Here is a 20,897-nt window from a genome sequence, read left to right as displayed (position 1 = left end):
TGCTAATGGTAACCCTTATATACTATAACGATTTCAACTTAATTTAACGTTGACAATCATTTTTGCCGCGTCGTCATCTGCAGTGTCTTCGATATTACAATACAAACGTATATAACAACATCGATATCTCACAGTGTGATTCAGACGATTACGATCCGAATGACGTATATCCTACATTTACATTTATACGCCAACTTATTGTTAATGTAACAGTTTTCTTTTCAGGATATTATATCAGGTATCTGAAATGTGAAATCAGGCAATGTCAAAATCACTGCTTTTGATTTGATGTAATTAAATTTTCCTTGCCTTGCTTCTCGATAATAATACCGACACCCGACGATCCTACGGATCAAAGCCATTCCACTCACATATTATACATTCATATACAATAAATATACACACATTATACGTAAGAGGATGACCGCGCTCGAGTTCCATCTTCTCAACAACTGATTGGCCAAACCCTTGAAATCAGGCTTTGAATCCTTTTACTTTTAAAACATAGGTGCGCCTCTTTGTTTCTTGGGAAATTAAAACTTATCCGTAGTTGGAAGACAATTCGTTCGAACCTATCTATGTCGAAATAAACCAAGAAACTTTTCTTCAATAGAAATGCATCTGTTGATTGACCTTTAATTAATAAAGAAACAAATTTGCCGATCAGTGTTCCCGGTCAAAGTTCCTCAACCGATTATACGAAGGTATAGACTCACCGGGCACCGACTCGATAAGATTCACAGAACTGCAAAGACGCACACTTCCGGAAGAGCATGCATTGAATGCCGCAGGCATAGACGTGATATAAGTAGGCAATGGACCTTTTCTAATCGCTAAGCTATTCTAATTATATACTATCCTACAACTTATTACAATACGGACGAAGTGCATGTGCATACGTAATATCTATTTCTTACGTTATATCTAACTTACATGTGTAGTGCTACGTTGGGCTCTACAAGTTCACATGAAACACTTTTGACGGGACGGGAAGTCGACCCCGGAAAATCCCGAGGATGAGACGCTTGACGACGTCGACGATCCCACCATGCTTCCGCCGACGCCAACCGTCCCGACGCCGCTAGACGTCCCCGTTGTACTGCCAGGTTCCTCCTTGACACAGACTACTGAAACACCATAGGGTGAGAAAATTTACATATTCATTTATTTTTTCATTCCATTTCTGAGTATCGAAAACCGATACCTACTTCAGAGGCGCGGTTTCTTAGTTCGCAGAAGCTGCCATGGCTGTTGTTTAAACAGTTCAGGTCTTGTGTAAAAATTGTAGCAACGTGACGAGGGGATAGATATAAGAGCACTGAATCTAGTACGCTAGGATTTTTCCTAGGATTGATAGGTACCTACCATCCGGCCAATAGGGAGGATATCTGGTGGACATGGGGTTGGAGGTCATCCCCGAGTCGTGCCTCCTGACGCAGGCGGTGAAGCTGCTGCCGAATGAACCGCCGCCAACGGATGATGGAGAGTTTGTCCCGGTGCCTGGAACATCCAGGTAATTACCTTCGAGGATATTTAGTAACAGCTTTCCTTGCGACGGAAGAACAAAGTGAGAGTCAGCTAAAGACTTACTGAGGGACGAACTCAGCTGGCTGTATCCGTTCATCGTCGATATCTGCATTGATTGGACCGGCTGTAGTTGCGGCTGAAGCTACAAAACACGCAATGGGTATCCATTATGGATTTGGAGCAACATGCTGGTGCGCAAATATCATGGTTACAGGTACGACGCAATGATTTTTTCTATCGCCATGGGGTTCATGATATGCCGCTAAGTGGTAATGACGAAGATAAGAAATATCCTACTTACCGCTTGGCAGGGGGAATACGATAGCTGAGGTTGTTGCAGACCCCACGCAGCACTGTAATCAGAGAAACGATATACTCGTAAGAAAAGTTTTCATAATGACAAATCACCGCCACGGCCATAAACAATGATGATCCGAAGCACTGACTCATATTGGCATATATTAACGCCATGCCTCGTCACTTCGGGTGTATGGATTGCACTAAAAACACGTTATCAATGATCTTCGCGAAGTCACCTTAACACTTTTGAATAGAAATATATCAGCATATAGGATATTCTGGCGCATCTTACCTTGGATCATAACGCGTGTAGGCTGGTGGATACGAAGGGGGAGGATGAGCGAAAAGATTTCGCGTTGCATCTCCAACGTGAACGTGAGTAGGTGCGAAGGGTTCTCCAAAAAGGGTTTTATGGTAGGGTGCGCTACGGTAGGGTCGCTTCATTCTTCGCCGACGCCGGTAATTCCCGTTCTCGAACATGTCCTCGTACTGAGGATCTGAAAGACATATTTTATCCTCAAGTATTCCGATTAATGCATAGATCGTAGTTCAAAGCGACCCGCCATGACTTTTAAATTGATTGATTATCAAGATTCCGTTATTGAAGTTTTATAGATATAGACATATGATGCAACTGATTCTTTTCACAAGTCAAGATCTTTGACTTTGAAGTTTGATATATATCGAACAAGTGAAAGAGATAAATTGAGTTATCATTGAAAAAATTAACGTCCGTCTTGAGAGAGAGAGAGAGAGAGAGAGAGAGAGTAGTCGACTTGTGAGAAACGGATGATTTAGTAAATGTCTGAGGAATAAGCTGGTATGAAGCAATTTTTTTGAATAACTAAAACTTGGAAATGACGGAAGATGAAAAAGTGGTTCAAAAGTTGAAATCGACTGTTGCAACATACCCAGGATCCAATAGTTTCCTTTCCGTTCGCCGCCGCCCTCCCTTGGTACCTTGACGAAGCACTCGTTGAGGGATAGATTGTGCCTTATGGAGTTCTGCCAGCCCTTCTTGTTCTTCTCGAAGTACGGAAACTTGGCTGTAATATAAGCGTAAATCTCGCTCAGGGTTGCGCGCTTGTGAGCGCTGTGCTGAATCGCCATGGCAATGAGGGCGACGTAGCTGAATGGGGGTTTCGTGCTGGTAGCGGACGCTGAGCCGTTCGACCCCGAGACCGTCAAGGAAGCTTCGGACCCCGTCGTCGGGGTCGAGGGTGCGCTGGGCGTCGAGACGTTGCTGTTCGTCGAGCTGTGCATGGCCCCGGGGGGCGAGGAACCCTTCTCGTCGAGGTGATGATGGCTGGAGTGCGCCGAACTCGAGTGCATCGCAACCGCCCCCGACGTCGGGCTTGAATGGTTGTGCTGGTTGTGGCTGTGGCTGTGGTGGTGGTTGTGGTGGTGCACGTGGTGCCCGTGGTGCAGGTTGTGACTCCCGGTGTGGTGGTGGTGGGTTTGAAGCCCCGGCAACGTCCGGGACAAACTCGACCCCGAGGAGTCGACCTCTTTTCCCGAACTCCCCATGCAACCGCTTGCCAAGTCCGACACGAAGCTGCTCACTGTTCACGGAGAGGAAAATCATGGTGAGGATCATGTGATATTGTCGATGGTAAGAAACTAGAATTTGCCGATTGATGAAAGGACCGGAATATAGAATTTTTATAGAGGAGAAAATCTTATGGTTCGTTGAATTTGTAGATGGTCTAGAAATGTAGAAAGGTCTGAACGTGGAACAGCAAAATCGAGAATCAGTATACAGTTTAGATTATGTTGGATGTTTATTGAATATTCCCATTAGAATATGTTGGAAAATAAAAAATGAGAGACGAAGCAAAAGTAATACAATGTTCTACAAAGAATAGCTTGTATAAATAATATGATTCTATATTATCGAGAGAAATTCTGACCATTCTACAGTGTGACAATCTGTGTTCTGCCCGTTAAATTTTAATCTTTTTTACTTTCAACATTTTTAGTATCTATAAATTGAGTTTTCGCTTCTTTAAAATCCTGATTATCCTGATCGTCTTTAGAATTATGCATAACAGTCAATTGCCTAAATTTCCTTTAATATTCTTTAATAACCTGGATTCTACCATTTTTTCAAAATTCGTCATGCAGATCACAGTTCTACACAAGTTTTGTTATACAGGCGTATAAAATTACCTACAACTCAGTAATCAAATCCCCAACTATAGCATTCTAAATATGGAGTATCGCCATTCCCATACGATAACGAAGCTTGATAACTTGCAGATTTTTTCGTTTCGGTATCCCGCATCATGACAATAGTATACTCAGCAATTTTCAGTTAGAATGTTTTCGTAATTCCAAGGAAACTTTGGCAAGTTATCAGACTTTTTATTACATGTACCTTGCTTTAAACGGTGTCGCAGCTTTGTTCGCATTTAACGTCAAAAATAAAATTCTATAAAATAAGAATCTTCAGTATAGCTGTAGGTATGACGGAATCCTCGCGTTTCCCGGAACTATTTAAATTTCATGTATAGATACATACATATAAATATATATATATATATACGTAATAAATTGACTTCTTTTATCTTATTTTCGTATATATATATATATCACATCTGCAGGCACAAATGCAGCTGCGGCTGTTCGGAAAACGCGTCTTCGCGGCGCCTCGTCTTCTCGGAGACTGCCGCCATCAACTTCGAAGCTCATCCACCCCCCCTGTCGCGCTGAAATTCAAGGTAGGTTGCTCGAATTCTCACTATATTTTTTTTTTTTTATTCTCTTCAGCCGACTGTAACTTTTCTTCTAAACGGTTCCATTCAACGTTCCCGAGAACATGACAATGGCACCAACTGCGCACTTGTTTACAGCATTGACAACCTATAGATACCTACTACGACTACAATCCACGGTGGCATATAAAACTCAGAAGATTATACCTACAGCCGAGGATGAAAAGCGAATGCGCGTGGATGGAATCGCCCAAATCCTATTTAAAGAACAGGTTCCTGATATTTCAGGAGCTGTCTTCGAACGGGAAGATAATATGTTTCGATTTCTGTCATATGCTGATGTCTTTTTCATTTTTAGAAAGGTGCAAATGTGTGAAGTGACCCGAAATCAATGATTGAGTGCACTTTGAGTGCAATATCGCGAGTGACGTTGCTGGGGTATAAATTCTGGTTGCGTCCAGCTGAATGGAGTGGATTATGATGGTGTCCAGTGGTCCTGGAAACTATTCTTGAATTTTTTTTGTCCCCTGAAAATCATCTATTTTTAATGTCCCTGAATAACATAGAAATGTTAATTTCGTTGGATTTGGACACCATGATTATTTTAGCGGCTTGCATAGCTCGTATAACATGAGCATCGTTTTGAATGATCGATCGCGCGCGGTAGGGATACGGATATACGTTTTGGGACACCGCTTCTGAGAATCTTTCGTACAGCATAAACAATTGGGGTGGCTAACACATGCATAGAGTTTTAGATACCGCGTCTCAGAAGTCGTTGGCGTTCAGGCCCACCGACGGTGTTTGGCGTATTAGGTTTATAAATTAGTCGTTTGATACCTAGCTTCGACGATAAGGAACTCACCGCCGATACTTGAGCCTGATAACAAATGCACACAGACTTGAGCTCGGTAACACGCTGATTAATTTGGACACCAATGATCAGCCTTGAGCTGTTCATCAGGACACGTGCAGGAGTACAGGGAGAAAATTAGTGAAAGAACGACCTTTTGCTTTTTTTGTTTAGTTAATAATCATTAGGTGAACTGTTGTGGATGATGCATATTGATTCGTGATATTGATAAGATCTTCTCCATCACGAAGTTACTATTTTCTTGGATCGTTATTTGTCTGTTTAACTCTCCAAGTGTTCGCTAATTTACAAAATATAGCAAATTCGTGTCCGACTTATAGTGAAATGAGACCGTCGCGTGGCTCATCGTCAGTAGCGTTGCATTGCATAAAACGATTACGTATATTTCTTCAGTGATCCACTTATGGTGCGAACTCAGCAATACATATAATAATCAGTATAATTATAGTTGGCATGTGTATGTGTGTGTGTGTGTGTGTAGATGAGGTGTTGATGTACGTTGTATAATATATATATATAGATATATTTGTAATTTATATAGCGCATATGAATATATCTTCTGAAACTTGATATCGCGCATTCTGCTCGATTTACTTATTGCCGGACCACATGACGAGATCCTGCACCAAAATATAAAGAAGAACCGCACGTCGAGTGCGAAACATTAATTACACAAGTCTACGACCAAAAAACTGCAGTAATTTTATCTACGGTTACTTGTGAACTTTTAGTCAAAGAATCAAAAAGAAGAAGACAAGGTTTTATAGGCAAAAAGAAATGTTGTGTACATTTCACGAAGAAATTGTTTGTTTAATTTTACAGGACATATATTGTTTAGTTGTAATGACATGTCGGTCTTTTCATTATTGTTATGTTGTTTTTGTTTTATGCAAACAGCACGTATTTCGCAAAAATACTGGAGGGTACGTGATGGAGGGAAATGGAAACGACTTTTGGATTCAGCAGACTCGAAAACGTAATATTTAGCAATATTTATAAATATTTCTTTGCAGACTTGTGTTAAACGATTGCGCAGAACATTTCCGCAAATAACAATCGAGGATAAAGATGTTCACCACCTATTATACCTCTTCTATTCACGGATACAAGATGAAGTTAGTAACGTTTATACTTTAACGATAGATGTTTAGGAAAAATCGTTACTTCGAGCCTTTGGATTGTCTGAAAATTAGTCTGGCAGTAAATCATACCAAAAAAAAAATACATGTTGATATTTTGAAAAACCTGCGACTCTTCAGAGAGTCGTTCTAAAATTGTAAAACAGCGATTTTTCCATCGTGTTTCGTTGTCTTAACGTTACTAAATTCAGCCTTGTTCACGTATACCCTATTCCTCTTTACTACATCTACATATGTAGGTAAACCCACACAACTCTTCTTTCTCCTTCTCTAAACTCGTCATCCCAACAATGTTCCGTACGTTTTACGCTTTTACCAGCGTCTAAACAAACGACCGAAGCTACCTTCTTTGTAGTAAACACGACCTGTTCAGTCCAGGACAAAAAAGATACACCAGAAAAAGCAATTACGACTTGCTACTTTTCGTTCATCGTTTCGAACTGGTGTGACATCGATTCCATTATCGCTGTAACACGTCTTCTAAACGGGGCAATTCTGATCCGTATTGCAGTCCGTTCTCTCCTTAAAATCCGAAGAATTAAGACTAATCTAAGAAATTACTAAAAGTGAGGATTAGCGATATTTATGGATCAGATTTAAATACTCCGAAAAATCTGTCTGATCTTGTGTAACGAAAAAGTTAGGACTCGGCAACTTTCGCAAAAAAAAAAAAGACTCGTGAAAATAATTACAAGTTATATAAAAATCGTATTATACATCATGAGTGAATCGTAAATCGAATTAAATAACTCGTATTATAATCTTGATCAATTTGTCGTACATACAGCTGTTACGTACATAATTATACAGTTTAACAAAATCCATTACCGCCGTTAACTTATATTCTTGAAGAATAATATCTCAAAGTTTGGTAAATATGCTTCTTGTTTTTATACTGTATACAAGTTATAATTGTAGAGTTAAAATAATTATGCTATATAAACTCGAGAAGTAAAATCACGGATAAGACTCACGATATGTGCTTATTATATAATCAACATATCATGTTGTTTATGTAAATTTGCTTCAACAGTGAAAGACAATAAACGGAATAACGAAAACAAACAAGTTATCAGTGTTAAAAAATCAACATTTATGTAGCACTTTTTCTTTAAAAGTATACTTAAAGAAAAAAAAAAAAATACAACATGAAGAAGAAAAAAAAACTCCGGCTATCGGTCCCGCAAAGTTCAGGCACAAGTCAACCGAATCGATTCGAGCTGAACTTTAATAACAAGACTTGATGATGAGGTAGGTACCGTTGTGCCGTAAGTATATTTCTTTGGTGAAACAAAGCACCGATCAGCGAAACCTGAGCTCTGCAGCCAGCGTGACGTCATGTCACGTCACGTAAATTCCAGTTGCTGCGGCGAAAAGAGTCAGCTCGGCTTGTTGTAATATTGTATACTACTACGAAAGAGACCTACAACTTGGGGTTTACATCATCGTTCGAAATTCCACGAAACGAAGTCGTAGTTATGCAGCTCATGCAGCTGATGGAGTCCGCAAGAAATCGCTGAAATCGTTGCAATGCTGCAAGTCTATACGTGAATCAACGGTTTTGTCATACAGCTATTCGTATTGCGATTTGAAATCTTCGGTCCTGTGTAAGAAAGCATTCTGAAAACGTTGAGTATTAATATTTAAATCCTGTCGTCATGACGTAAATGCAATTTATTTTAATTTATTTGCAGATTAAAATCGTGAATCGTTTTTCCTGATTTTCTTTTTGGAATCTTTTTCTCTCGGTTTAGGATCTTAGCAATGCAGTAACTTCAAGGCCCTCGAAGGTTGCTCAAGAAATCTCGTTCAACATCCTGAGTTCCTGGATCAAATATGCTGAAATCAGTCAGATCAGACGTGCCCGAATATCCCGAAGTTAAAATTGCGTCGATTTTGCTGGAGTGATCGGCATTGGTTACAAATATTGGAACTAGTATTTATGGTGATTCGTATTCTTCTATTATATTATGTAATTTATTATAGATTTGATCGAATTTGAATACTAAATAATGTAATAAATTGCATGCTGAATTCTTCGAAAATATTTTACGATTTACCACATAAACATTTTCAGTATAAGGGTCGACCTTGGGTTAAACGGTGGAGGATAATGAGATAAACCAACCCAATAGGTGTATAAATATACTTCTATACACAATGCAGTACAACACAATACAAAACAATAAAATCCTACAATAAAATAAAATAAAATAAAATAAAATAATAATCCCCAGATGGATCTCGCCTTCGGCAGCGCGCACGTTGGTGTCGCATGGCGTCTCCGGTTGCGGTCAGGTGTGCGTTTGCAAACCGTTTCGTTCTTGCTATGCGACCAGTACTTACACTGTACAGGGTCCGTACAACAAGTATTCGTACTAGTGTAGCACTGCAGAGGCAAAACACACCCACCATACCTATAATTATACTCATTTGAGATTATTATACGTGTTATCGCGTTACTCGCGGGCTGCTTACTCGACGTCCTAATCGCGAGCAGGAGGAGGAGAAGGAGGAGGAAAAGGAGGAGAAAGATATAATATAAGAGGGCGAAGAGGAAGAGAGAGAAAGCTAAAGAGTGAAGTACCAACGGCCGTAACGCGATAGGGCGCAAGAAGATGGTTCTACGCCCCGCAGCTAGCTCTAATCAATTAAGCACCAAGATCGGATGGCACGTATTTCAGCAGCCGATATAGCTCAGGGGCAGCAAGCCGCGCGTGCGCAATTAGCCTGCAACGATGCAGGGTATGAGCCGTATGAGGTGTTTGTGTAGACGAAGAGAAAACGAAAGAGTAGATTTGAATAGAAACTGCAGTAAAAGAGGGGCACGTCAGGTGGTTTCTTTTTTTGTTTTTTGGTAAAATATACTTCGTAAAAAGCAGAATCTACTCTAGACACAGTACGGAAAACTTGCATCGTATTTATTAAAAAATATAGTTGACATGGGTGGTTTTTTTATGATGAAAACAAAACGAAAAAAAAAAAACAACTTGATGCGTCCTTCTTTTTCTGCAGTTTCGAGAAAAACGTGCTCTTTTCCTTTCCTTCGTGTACTGCATTATTATTTATTATACAGGTATGGGTATAACGTTATTACTGTATAGGTAATATATCTCGCGTTGCGCGTCATGGTACAACGTGATGAAACGAGCCTCGCTCATGGCGATCTCGATTGGAATGCACAGCTGACTGCACCGATCAGTGTATTTCCATCCCTTCGGCATCATCTACATAACTATACAGCATCACTTGCTGCAGAAGAAAATGTCGGGACTACCGCACAGGCTGGGTGTAGGTATTTGAGGAAAGCCTGCAAGCCTATGATAATATAAGATGCGGCGAGAATTGGACAAAAGTACGATTTTCGTGCCGGCAAAATTAAACGTTGAATTTTGGATTCTCGAGTCGAAGTACCTGAGAAAAAATTGAAGAGCGATAAAAGTTGATATTCCGATTAGTTTACGAGATATTTATTTAAATAAGAAGGAGAAAAAAAAAAAAAAATCGTTCAATTCTGGCGGGTTTCCAATTGCCGTTAAAAGCGCTTGTTATCTCCTTAAGGAAGGCAATCAGTGGTGCAAAATTGTCGCCACGGATGTTGTACTGTCATGTCCGTCCCTAGAAATCGTCGTGCACATGCCGGAGAATATCGGGAGGCATAATCGAGGTCGACAAGGCATCGGGAACGCCGTTTCGTATCGATGCTTGTTATACGGAACGCGGCTTTTGCTTCTATACCTGCAACCGCCTCCAGCAGCAGCCTCTTGACGAAGGGACCGAGCTGCATTTGCCCGTAATGCGACACCGTCGCGAAATGCCGGTTCGTTCCTTTGCTCGTGGCTAACTTGAGGCACGGAACAAACAGCAGCACGAGCGAAAAGTTTTTTTCGATTTAATTGCTGACCCGGCGTCAAGATTGTGAAAGTATAGAGAATCGTGTAATCTTTCGATTGAAAAATCGGCTCAGCAATTAATTCAAATTCCGAATATTTTTTACGAACTAATTTTTTATCCTGATTTTTGCTCTTTGTTTGGGAAAACACTTGACATCCAATTTTTCTGTTTATCATTAAAACTTTTCTTGATTATTTTAAGAACAAGGTTTAGTGTGCAAAAATTTATGTTAGAAGATTTTAAATACGAATAGTTTTATTACAATATGATTTTTTTTTTTTTGAGTCTTTACGAAAATATAGTTTTTTGGGAACAAAAATTTGGTTGTATATTGTATCTCACCCCCTTCGATTTTTATCATTTTCGATTATTATGTTCTTACGGGCCCAAAAGAGTCTTGGGAATTTTTCTCAAATTTTTTTCAGCCACTAGTGAAATTTATACAAAATCGCAAAACCAATGACGAAAACGCCACTTTTATAAATCTCTGAAAACTCACAATGATTCTATGGTTGAAAATTTAATTTTTGAGCATCACACGACAATGGGATTCCAATATTTACTATTTTTATTTTATTTTTGCAAGTTTTTAGTTTTGCCATGTCAGAATTGTGTCTTTTTTCCATTTTTTTCTTTATTCTTTTTACATGCCTCGATCTAAATATATCGCAGAATCACATAATTTTCACGATCCCGTGATGTATTTAGATCAGGGAATGGAAAGAAAAATAAAACGAAAAAAAAAAAAACCAAATCTGACATGGAAGAACTAAAAACTTACGAAAAAAACAGTATCATCATCGTGTAGTGCTTGAAAATCACATTTAAAATCATAGAATCTGTGATAATTTTTGTCAGATTTAAAAAAAATGGCGTCTTCCGAATTTGTTTTTGGATTTTTTTATTTTCAAATTAAACCGCTGGTTGAAGTATCTGGAAGACATTCCGAGAGCCTTTTTGGGTTGATACAAACATTATAATGAAAAATGATTAAAATCGAAGAAGGTGAGGTACACGGAGTGCTGATTTGACGTGGAATGCCCCGTATACCGTGTATGTGTAAAATACAAATGCCAATGAGCTATCAACAAATCGCTCCGAAGAGGTAAAAGCGCGGCGTAAATAAAGAGACGAGCGGTAAGCGTCGTCGAGAGCGTTAATAGCGAACGTCTTCGCGGCTATGGGAATAGTAGGGTGATGATCTATTTGCCGGCGAGGCGCCCGGCGTGTAACCCGGGTCATCGGGTGCAGGCGATAGCGTATCTCCGGCACTAGCCAATCACCGTCCGGTATCTCGACCTCGGCGTGACGTCAGTGCAGGGAGGCCACCGCGTCACCGGATTGCCTTAACGCGAACCGCGCAAATTTAAAACCCTACGGCGTAACGTCGCGGGAAAAAACCGCGGCGATAAATCTTAATTCAGTTTTTGTCGCTTCATGTAACTTGTACATACATATATCGTTATCATGTTTACTATAAGTACATCATGCGGATGAGATATAATTATACACTCGGTGTATACGAGTATATCGTCGTTTGCATGCGGTAATGTGCGGAATATAAATAGCCTAGGTAGATGTATAATAAGGAGATGCCGATTTGAATGAAAGGAACAACCCAACAACGATTTCTACAGGTTTTGCAAACCAGATCGACGCTGATAATACACTCTGGAATCACCGTCATGCAGTATTTTCAGTTTTTCACTTTACAAATTTTTGATTATAAAGTCATGTGCATGATTGAGGGGGTTAGTGCAAAAAGGGTATAAACTGGGACGTTTACAATTATTAACCCTTTAAAAATTCCTCGCATGGGTGGGAACACTTTTTTAGATTGGAACTTTGTCTAGAAATATTTTCAAATTGCCTTGCATTTACACCCTTTTTGCAGCAACTTCCTCAATCGCGGTATAACAAAATGAGCTGAGATATTTTTTCAACGTTGTATAACATTCTAATTATTTTTTTACGCATATTTTCAAACATTTGAACAATGGCTTGAAGCATTCAACTCAAATTTGTGTTCTTTAAGCACTGAACGTGGTGCAAAACGATTCGTAAACAACGAAACAAAATTTAAGTATGTTTCTAAAACGACTTGACGACATGCTAATTTTTCATAACAACACAGAAATAGATTCATCAAATAAACAAAACGATGAACAATCGAGTTAATAAATAGATAAATAAATAAGTATAATATCGTGCGATATAATTATTGCGTGTGGCCTGGGGGGGGGGGGGGGGGGGGGGGGGGGGGGGTCACGATCATCTTCTACAGTATGCGCACTCGCGTATCGCGCGATATTTATTACGACGAGAGTGAAATCGTGTGGTAATATCAGGATCCGCCACGAATATATATAAATGGTATCGCGATACTAGTTCGCAGAGTGAATGAATCTCCTAACGATCCTCGACATAAGCAGCTCTTTCCTCCCTCAATCTAGACCTTAAACTGATTATTATCACTTTGCACATGTGTGTGTAAATCTACACATAATCCACTCGAAATGTCATGACTAATCTGAAATTTCATCCTTTTTAGTCTCTTAAGGGTACAATAAAACGGTCAGAGACCTCTGTAATAATTCCGGGATTTTGCATTTTCGAACTTTCAAAAAGTCATTCAACCTGGATCTAAGTTTTCGGAACACATAAAAATAGATCAATTCTTACCCCTGATATGAAGAATTTTTTAACGACGTTCTAAGCACCGAAATGTCGAGCATCAAGCTCATTCACAATAAGTATGTTTGTTCGTGGTATTACGGTTGTTTCTGGATCAGCGCGATAGGAGATGTTTCATATTTTCATAAATCTAATCGTTCAAGAGCCCCAATCCGATTCAGTGTACCTACGTCACAATCAAAATCTTGTTGATTGTAACAGCAATATGCATACATATAAGTCACGTGCGCTGTATCGTATGTAGAAATTCATTCGGAAACTAGCGCATATCTATATGTTCTGTATACATAATACCCACTTGAACTCGCATGAATGTAAATAGTGGTAAACAAGAGCACAGTTTAAGGGCAATCGGATATTACGTCAGGAGATGAGGATGAAATTGTACGAGAGTACTGGGTTATATATAACTCAAATACTTGAATACAGATACCAGTGTAATACATGTTATTATGATCTATGCGACAATTCATGAGTTTTTAGTTCTCCGAACGCAAGAATTGTGAACGAATCGACTATACTGCGGAGCCAGTTGACCCAAATTTACGTAATTTTGTAAACCAAATAGCTGCAGTATGATGCTTGTGCGCATGCAGACCACGATTAGAGGGATCGAGCGAAGAAAGACGAAGAGTAAAAGATGAGAAAAAATAGGCTGTGGTAGGGGGAGAAGGATGCAAAAGGATCACCCTCGAGGCTCTGAAAGCCGGCGCGAGACGATCCGTCAACGTCGCCGGCAAGTCAAAATACTCGAGAAAGTCAGACCGTACAGCCTCCTCCCAGATTAAACCAGACCCAGGTTATAAGAAGCGGGCGTTCTCTTTTACGCAGTTTCACCTACAACCTAGTGCGTAATTGGGCATCCGTGATCATCGCATCTCGTACGTTGTACGTAAATTTAAAAAAATTATGAAGATTTAAAAAAAAAGGAAATAAAAACAAGAAAAATCACGAACGACTTCTCATTACGTTAATAAGTGAGATGATGATACAAAGGTAAGGATTTCTTACGAAATAGAGAGATGCAATGTGCAAGGAACTTCTGGCTTATTTTTGACGACTGGACTCAAACACCTTGTTAATATACCCCCTCATGCATGAAGTAACGTAACGTATTAGGGTTGATTTTGCATCAACGTGCCCCGAAAAGGCGGCACGCACGCCTGGAACAACACGCGGTTCCTCCCTCACAGTTTTGCCCCGATTTCGCAAGGGTTGTATCAACAAACCCGCGGCTCGAAGTCAAAATCTTCGATTTCCTGCACCACAACCCCTCAAGCGAATTTTAAAATAAATTGAAGGAATACAGAACGGATGAGAGGGGTAAGTAGAAAAATAAAGCTCCCAAATAAACGAGGAAAACGTGACCGTCGACTGATTTGAAAATTGTCAAATTAATGCACGTGATATATGTTGTCTTTGCTATTGGAGTGCAGGAAGTCACACTTTTGAAGATTATTGAAGTAGGTAACCGAAGTATCTTAACCCTTTCAATCACACTGGAATTCTTAGTGTCCTGCCTCAAAAATTTTTATTTCCTATTCTGATCACAGTTTATTTCTAATTCTGACTTCAGATTTGTGATCCGTGACCTCAAAAGACCCCGAGTAACAGGTTTCAGCCAGAATCATTGAATTTTGATAGTTTTTTCGATTTTACATCCGCCATCTTGGATTTAGAAACTATCGAATTCTGACTTCAGATTCATGATCAGTGACTCCAAAAACCTCATACGTGTAACAAAATTCAGGGCAAAATATTGAGTTGAAAAATGTGTGACTAAAAGGTTAAACCTGCGGTTTTGCTGCGTATAATAGAACAATTTAATCGACCGATGTAAGAGGATTCTGCTTTTCCCGACGGTGGCTAATTATCGAACTGGCGTGTTGCGATCACGAATCGAGCATGGTCGAAAGGTGTGTACATCACCGTGCTACGCGCGAGGCTCGTATCTCCCGGCATTCTCGTGCAACGATTAGCGAACAATAACACGATGAAACGCGACACCGTCTTCGTCTCGGTTCGTTCTACCTCTCTTTTAATCTCCCGCTTCTATCGCCTCCACTCGTTTTCAATTCATGCGAGATAACTGGGTCTTTGCGTCTCAACCTTGCCGTCAGAACGAAATTCACCTTCGACTGACCTCCGGACCAATAAAGACCCTCCTGTCTCTGACTGCACGTTTGAACCTTGAAATGCGCCAGAGTTGAATTTGAAGAAGACAAAAAAAAGAAAGAGCACATATACGATTGCACAAATGCATTGAATCGCGAAAGTCCTTTATCGAGGATGAATCAATTTTTTTCAACGGACTTTGCCACTCCCCGATCAACCAGGACTCCGAAGGCACGACATTTCCAGAATGAACAAGCTTCAACTTGTATTTTGAGTTCAAGCGAAGAAACACTTGTCGCTGACACGTGTACAACAGCCAGGGTGAGACACTCCAGCACTTCAAAGCTGTGTCGGGGTGTGTCGGCCTGGAATAACTAAAAGGAACGATACATCACGATGGTCATCATTGCAGAGGTGTCATGCAAAAGTCATAGTTTCCATGCGTCATGGTGTCGCTGTGAATAAAGAACAGTGCATGTAACTCGCAGATGTAGAAAAGAACTAGATCTTTGATCCTCAATTGTTTCCGTGAATCTATTTCAAATTCTGAATAATAAATAAATGGATCGGTCTTTTTTAGGGGGAAATGGGCCACATAGTACCACCTGATAACGAAATCCATCGTTCACCCTATTATATCCTATCGATCAGTGATACCATTTACCTGATGGTATGATATTGGAATTGTCATTTTTCGATGCGTCATCTGGTGGAAAAAATTAAAGAAATGCAAACATGCTGACAGCTGACCGTTAACCGTGTTTTTTTGCGTGTGATGGTAGAACAGGTATGTTATTGATTACGTTTGACTAATTTATGTAACATGAGTAATTTAAAACCCAAAGAAATACGATTTTCTTCCATTAAAATTGAAAACTTCTGGTGATAAAATGGCGCCAACAACCAGGCTCTGACGTCATAAGGACATTTTCAAATGCGCAGACTTTTCCCTAAAACGTGGTCCAAGCTTTCGAATGGTTAGTCGAGTCTTCCACGATTTCAGTTTTCCAACCCTTCCAGCCCCGGTATTCTACTTCTCGCGTCCTGTTCCATGATCCTGGATCACCGGGATCGGGGCTCGGGGTTTGATCGAGAGTGTGCTCGTGCAGCTCAACGGTCTGAGAGGCCTGGACCAAGAGCGCAGCCTCCGGCTGTTTATCACCCTCGCCCCGGCGCACCGTATTCCGTATTATTAGAACAGCTTTTACCCGGCTCTTTAGAGCATTGCGACTTAAGAGGCCGCCTCCTTCTCTCCGCAGCCCTTCTTCACGGCGGCGTCGCGCCGTTACCGCCTATAGCTAGAATAACCATCTCCGGAGGAGAGAAAGTGCTACTTCTCCTTACCGAAAGTCATAGTTCTGCACCCCCACTCGAATCTTTGATAGAAAAAAATTTCCTACCCCTTCCGAATCATTCGAATCATGACCGGAGTTTGAGTCCAATCTTCGCAATTACGAGAACACAGCGACACCATCTTGTTGTGACGTTAAGTATGTTTATTTATTATTTATACAATTTAAGTGTAAGCTGATTTCCGGTGCAGGGAAACTTCCTGCATGCGGACCCATTTGTGCCACACATGAGAGGATGATCACCACTCATTTCTCGAAAGAAATATGTGCGGAAACACTTCAAGTCCACTCGAGCCTCTTCAAGTGCTACTCGGATGGCCGTTTTAACCGTTTGTTATTATACGCTGATGGATACAGCGTGATATAATCGAGCGAGCAATGAAGAGAGACTTTTTACCGGCTTACCTTGGTGAAGCGACGGAAGCGCGGAGGTGGGAGACAACTGGAAGGGTTCCTGCTTTATCTTGAGGGAATGCGGGGAATCCTGGCCGTGCAGAACACTCGCGGTGAGACCAGCGCCTCCCAAATTTCCGCCACCCTGTTGCAGCTCCTTGAAAACGAAGAGAAAAGTTAATGGAGGAGACGTTAGACCGTGCAGTAAACGAGCAAGTTTGAGCCTGACACAAACGTGTGAATTATTTAAAATGAAATCGAGAATAAAATCGCGGTTACCAGATTTATTTTCATTTTTGGCGCATGAAAAGATTTGACGATTTCGCGGGGTGAAGAAACTCGATATAATTAACGGCTTTTCTAGTCCATCGGGAAATAAGCAGGATGCAGGTGCAAGGCTGTGTTGAGAGTTTGTGGAAACAGTTTTGGCGGAGCTCGGTATGTTTGAAGTCTCGTCTCGGCGAGCTTACAAACAAAAGCTACGTGTTGTGACAGCGCATTATGCCAACCAAAACTTACGGTCTTGCTAGATCGTTAATTTGCGATCCGCTTTACAGCCGTGGTTCTTCACAGCAAAAATCAAACGGCTGTAAGAATTTGCATAACGATAATTCGAATTCTAAAATCAAACCATAACAAGCAGCTTATACTATAGAAGTGGAAAATCACAATTGTAACGAATCAGTGAAATGTGACCGGGAATTCAACGAGACAGCAAGGCATTGAAATATTCCGGCGATCATTCTCGGCTGATCCTAGCTGGGAATACGATTTGGCTAATCGAGTTCGTTTGCTCGGATCATGGTCAGAATTAGCCGTAATTTGTTGCCGCCGGGAAGCTCTTCGTGCGCTGCGATGCAGCTGGATATTCGCCCGGATTATATACTTCACCGCTTGTATTCGCGTGCTAAGTATTTTTAGCGGCAAGAAATATTAATCGCTTAGCAGTGTGATACGCGAGCTTTTACACGTGCCGCGATCTCGTTTAAACTTTCAAGCATGGCGATCGCTCAGCCTTAAGCACCGGTTTTTCCTGCTGCGATGATACCAAATATTATATACCTGGGAATTTTTTTATGAGAATGAAAAACTTTGAAGCAATTTAAGTTGAAGGCGTTATAGTTTATAGTTGCAAGAAAAGTTAAAAAAAAATTTCATTGAAATTAATAACGAAATGGTGGCATGGCACATATAACTAACCAACAATCAGATTTTCAATCCGGTGGCGCAGATTCCTAAGTCAATTTTTATCCGATCGACTTGAAATTTTGACTCAAGCTTTAAAAGTTATTTATCGAAGTTCGAAGTCGTGCGTTACTTATACGTGCCATGCCACCATTTTGTTATTAATTTCAATAAAAAAATTCTAAAATATTCTTGAAACTATAAATAAGAAAGTCCTAAAACTCAAATTGCTCCAAGTGTTTTCATTTTCTTAAAAAAAAAGAAAAAAAACTCCTAAAAATACGTATGATTTTAGACGGTCCAAGCTGTACCCCCCCTGAAGCTTCACTTTCTCCAGTTCCAACCCTATTCTGCCAACTTAATTTCCAAGGAATCTGGCCAGCTTGTAATTTGAACGTTTCGTTAAACTCTGATAAAATCTGACATAGCCGCATTATAATCAACACACGCGTGTCGGTCCCTGAGATCGTTGTGGATCATTGATAATCAGCCAGTTCTTCGGATATATATATAGTGCGCCTTTCTGAAGTCGACACTTGTTGCCACGGTTTATCATCCGCGTTTATTATATCGCCACTTTATCCTACGTATATTCATACAACGCCGTTGTAACATATATATTAGTATGTACCACGTCCGTATAACTTAATGTAACTTATCGTTATTTTGGCACGCCACATCTCATCCGTACACGGACACATTCGTTATATTAAATATATAAATTTTTTTCCTTTTTTTCACAAGACGATCCAGTAGTTCAATTTGGCCAATTTATCCCGATAGAGTATGATTAACGATTATACGCTGTTTTATAGATGTAGAAATAAAAAAAAAATCTACAACATATTATTTTTAATATAATTGGATGTAATTAATTGCACAATACCAGGATTGTTGCATTTTTTACTCCAAGTTATTTGTTATAAGTTGAAGGGTCAACAGTTAAAAAATTTATTTGCGATAAATACACACTTGCAGATTAGAGCCCCCCCCCCCTCCCCTCTATACTCTAACAAAGTAAAATAAAAAAGTATATCATTTTCAATAATAGAGGTATATCGTAGGGGCAGGTTGTATATACTCGATCGTTGTATTAATAATTACCGATCAATTATTGTACGATACAAGTTTCAAGAATTATTACTTATCGCGCGTTCGACTTTCCCGCTAATCACTACACATCGCGTTACGATTATATTCTGTATCGTGATTGTATTACCTGTAAATACATGAATCGAAAACCACGGAGAACTGAAAAATTGCAAGATATGACCCGATCGATGTTGGACCTGTACAATAATTGGTCATGTATTGTTACATTTATGTCATAAATAAGGTAATTTGTACGTTTATTTCCATAATGAATATTGAATAATACCAGCGATAATAATATTACACTTCAGTAATAGAAAAGTAGTTCAAGGTTCGTTTTTTTCCCCTCCCCACTCATACACGCGATATTTATTCTCCTTTTTTCCCTTTTCTATCATTCCCTCTTATCTTTACCGAAGAGTAACTAGCGTCACTGCAGCGCTCGCTTACACTGCTTAAACCATCGCCATTCATGTCAAGGCTTTACGTTATTCTAACACGACCAAATGGCTGCAAGCTTCGAGTCAGGAATTGGTATGAAAATCGGTAACGCATTGAAGGAAATAATAATTTTAGACGAATTTTCTAGGGTCGAAGAGATAGAGAGAAACGAGAAAATGGAACGAATGGAGTTTCAAACTCACCCCCGACACCGGAATCAGGTGGGACACCATCCTCGTCCTGTCGGCGACCGAATGCAGTCCGTAGTTCATAAATATTGCATTGACGCGGTGCTGATGAACAACGTCGCCCCAGTAAGCAGCCAGGCCCTCCACTGCAACCGATTCCTCTCGCACCCTTGCAGATATGCCTCAAACTATTTTCTCCTCCTTTCCTTTCCTTTCCTTTCCTTTCCTTTCTTTTCCTTCCCTCCTTACTATTTTCACCCTGATAAGTAACGTTTTCACACGCGCACTGAAGTTCTTCTAATTCACACTTTCGAGGAGCGAGGAGTTTATTTGTGCAGAAATTCTACACTTGAAATTTTAATTTTCATCCTTGGCTTTATTAAACACTTGCAAACTTTACACCGCACGTCGTACGATTTAAACAAACAAAAAAGAATTCAGACTAACCGATAATTCGCACGATTTTTCGACAACTACGGTAGAGACAACTAAATATTCTTCTTTGACGACTAATTGTGGAAGAATTATAAGCAATCGCAAGATATTCACACCATTATTTAGATGCGGAATAAAAATAGCCGCACAACTCCGGATCGTTGCTCTGTTCTGACAGATTTGCACCGTTTTCACGTCTCATCCGCAGCACGTGGTGAATTCGGGAATGTATGAAGACCTGTCGATGATCCTTGGGTAGCGATTTCGGCCGGTGGATTAGCTGCTGCCCACGAAAATAGAATCTTCGCATACGTTTCACAGAACGTAGAGATTCGATTCTCTGCGCCGGTTTACGGTTCATTTGCACAATTCGATGTCCTTCGGTGTTCTCCTAGTTTCCTTAAAGTTCGAAGAGGTCTGCAGCTCACGATCAATTGCGATTTTCGCATCCGCGTCGTTCGCCGGTCTGAAACACGAGTACAAAACAAAAATATCCTGTAATTTAGTGGCAAATGAGTGAATCGCCTTTCAGGTCACGTGATATTTTTTATCAA

The 20,897-nt window shown here is 40.2% G+C and overlaps 1 protein-coding gene across 5 annotated transcripts; it reads right to left on the bottom strand.

The window, feature by feature from the left end:
• Positions 1-820: 820 nt before the first annotated feature.
• LOC124408543 (fork head domain transcription factor slp1-like) lies at positions 821-20,121 on the bottom strand. Of its 5 annotated transcripts, none has more exons than XM_046885535.1 (8): positions 19,924-20,121; positions 17,015-17,159; positions 2,739-3,389; positions 2,120-2,324; positions 1,829-1,880; positions 1,591-1,669; positions 1,366-1,521; positions 821-1,127 (listed from the first exon to the last, which is right to left on the bottom strand). In XM_046885535.1, the coding sequence occupies exons 1-8, from the start codon at positions 19,990-19,992 to the stop codon at positions 964-966; spliced, it is 1,521 nt and encodes a 506-aa protein (XP_046741491.1). In that variant the 5' UTR covers positions 19,993-20,121; the 3' UTR covers positions 821-963. The 5 variants fall into 5 exon arrangements, with proteins under 5 accessions (XP_046741491.1, XP_046741492.1, XP_046741493.1 ...); XM_046885536.1 differs by having other exon boundaries at positions 821-1,124; XM_046885537.1 differs by having other exon boundaries at positions 1,366-1,500.
• Positions 20,122-20,897: the final 776 nt, after the last annotated feature.

Source organism: Diprion similis, chromosome 8, assembly GCF_021155765.1.
Source record: "Diprion similis isolate iyDipSimi1 chromosome 8, iyDipSimi1.1, whole genome shotgun sequence".
Taxonomy (NCBI): domain Eukaryota; kingdom Metazoa; phylum Arthropoda; class Insecta; order Hymenoptera; family Diprionidae; genus Diprion; species Diprion similis.
Note: the sequence above shows the minus strand (reverse complement) of the source record. Positions and strands in the feature narration are given on the sequence as shown.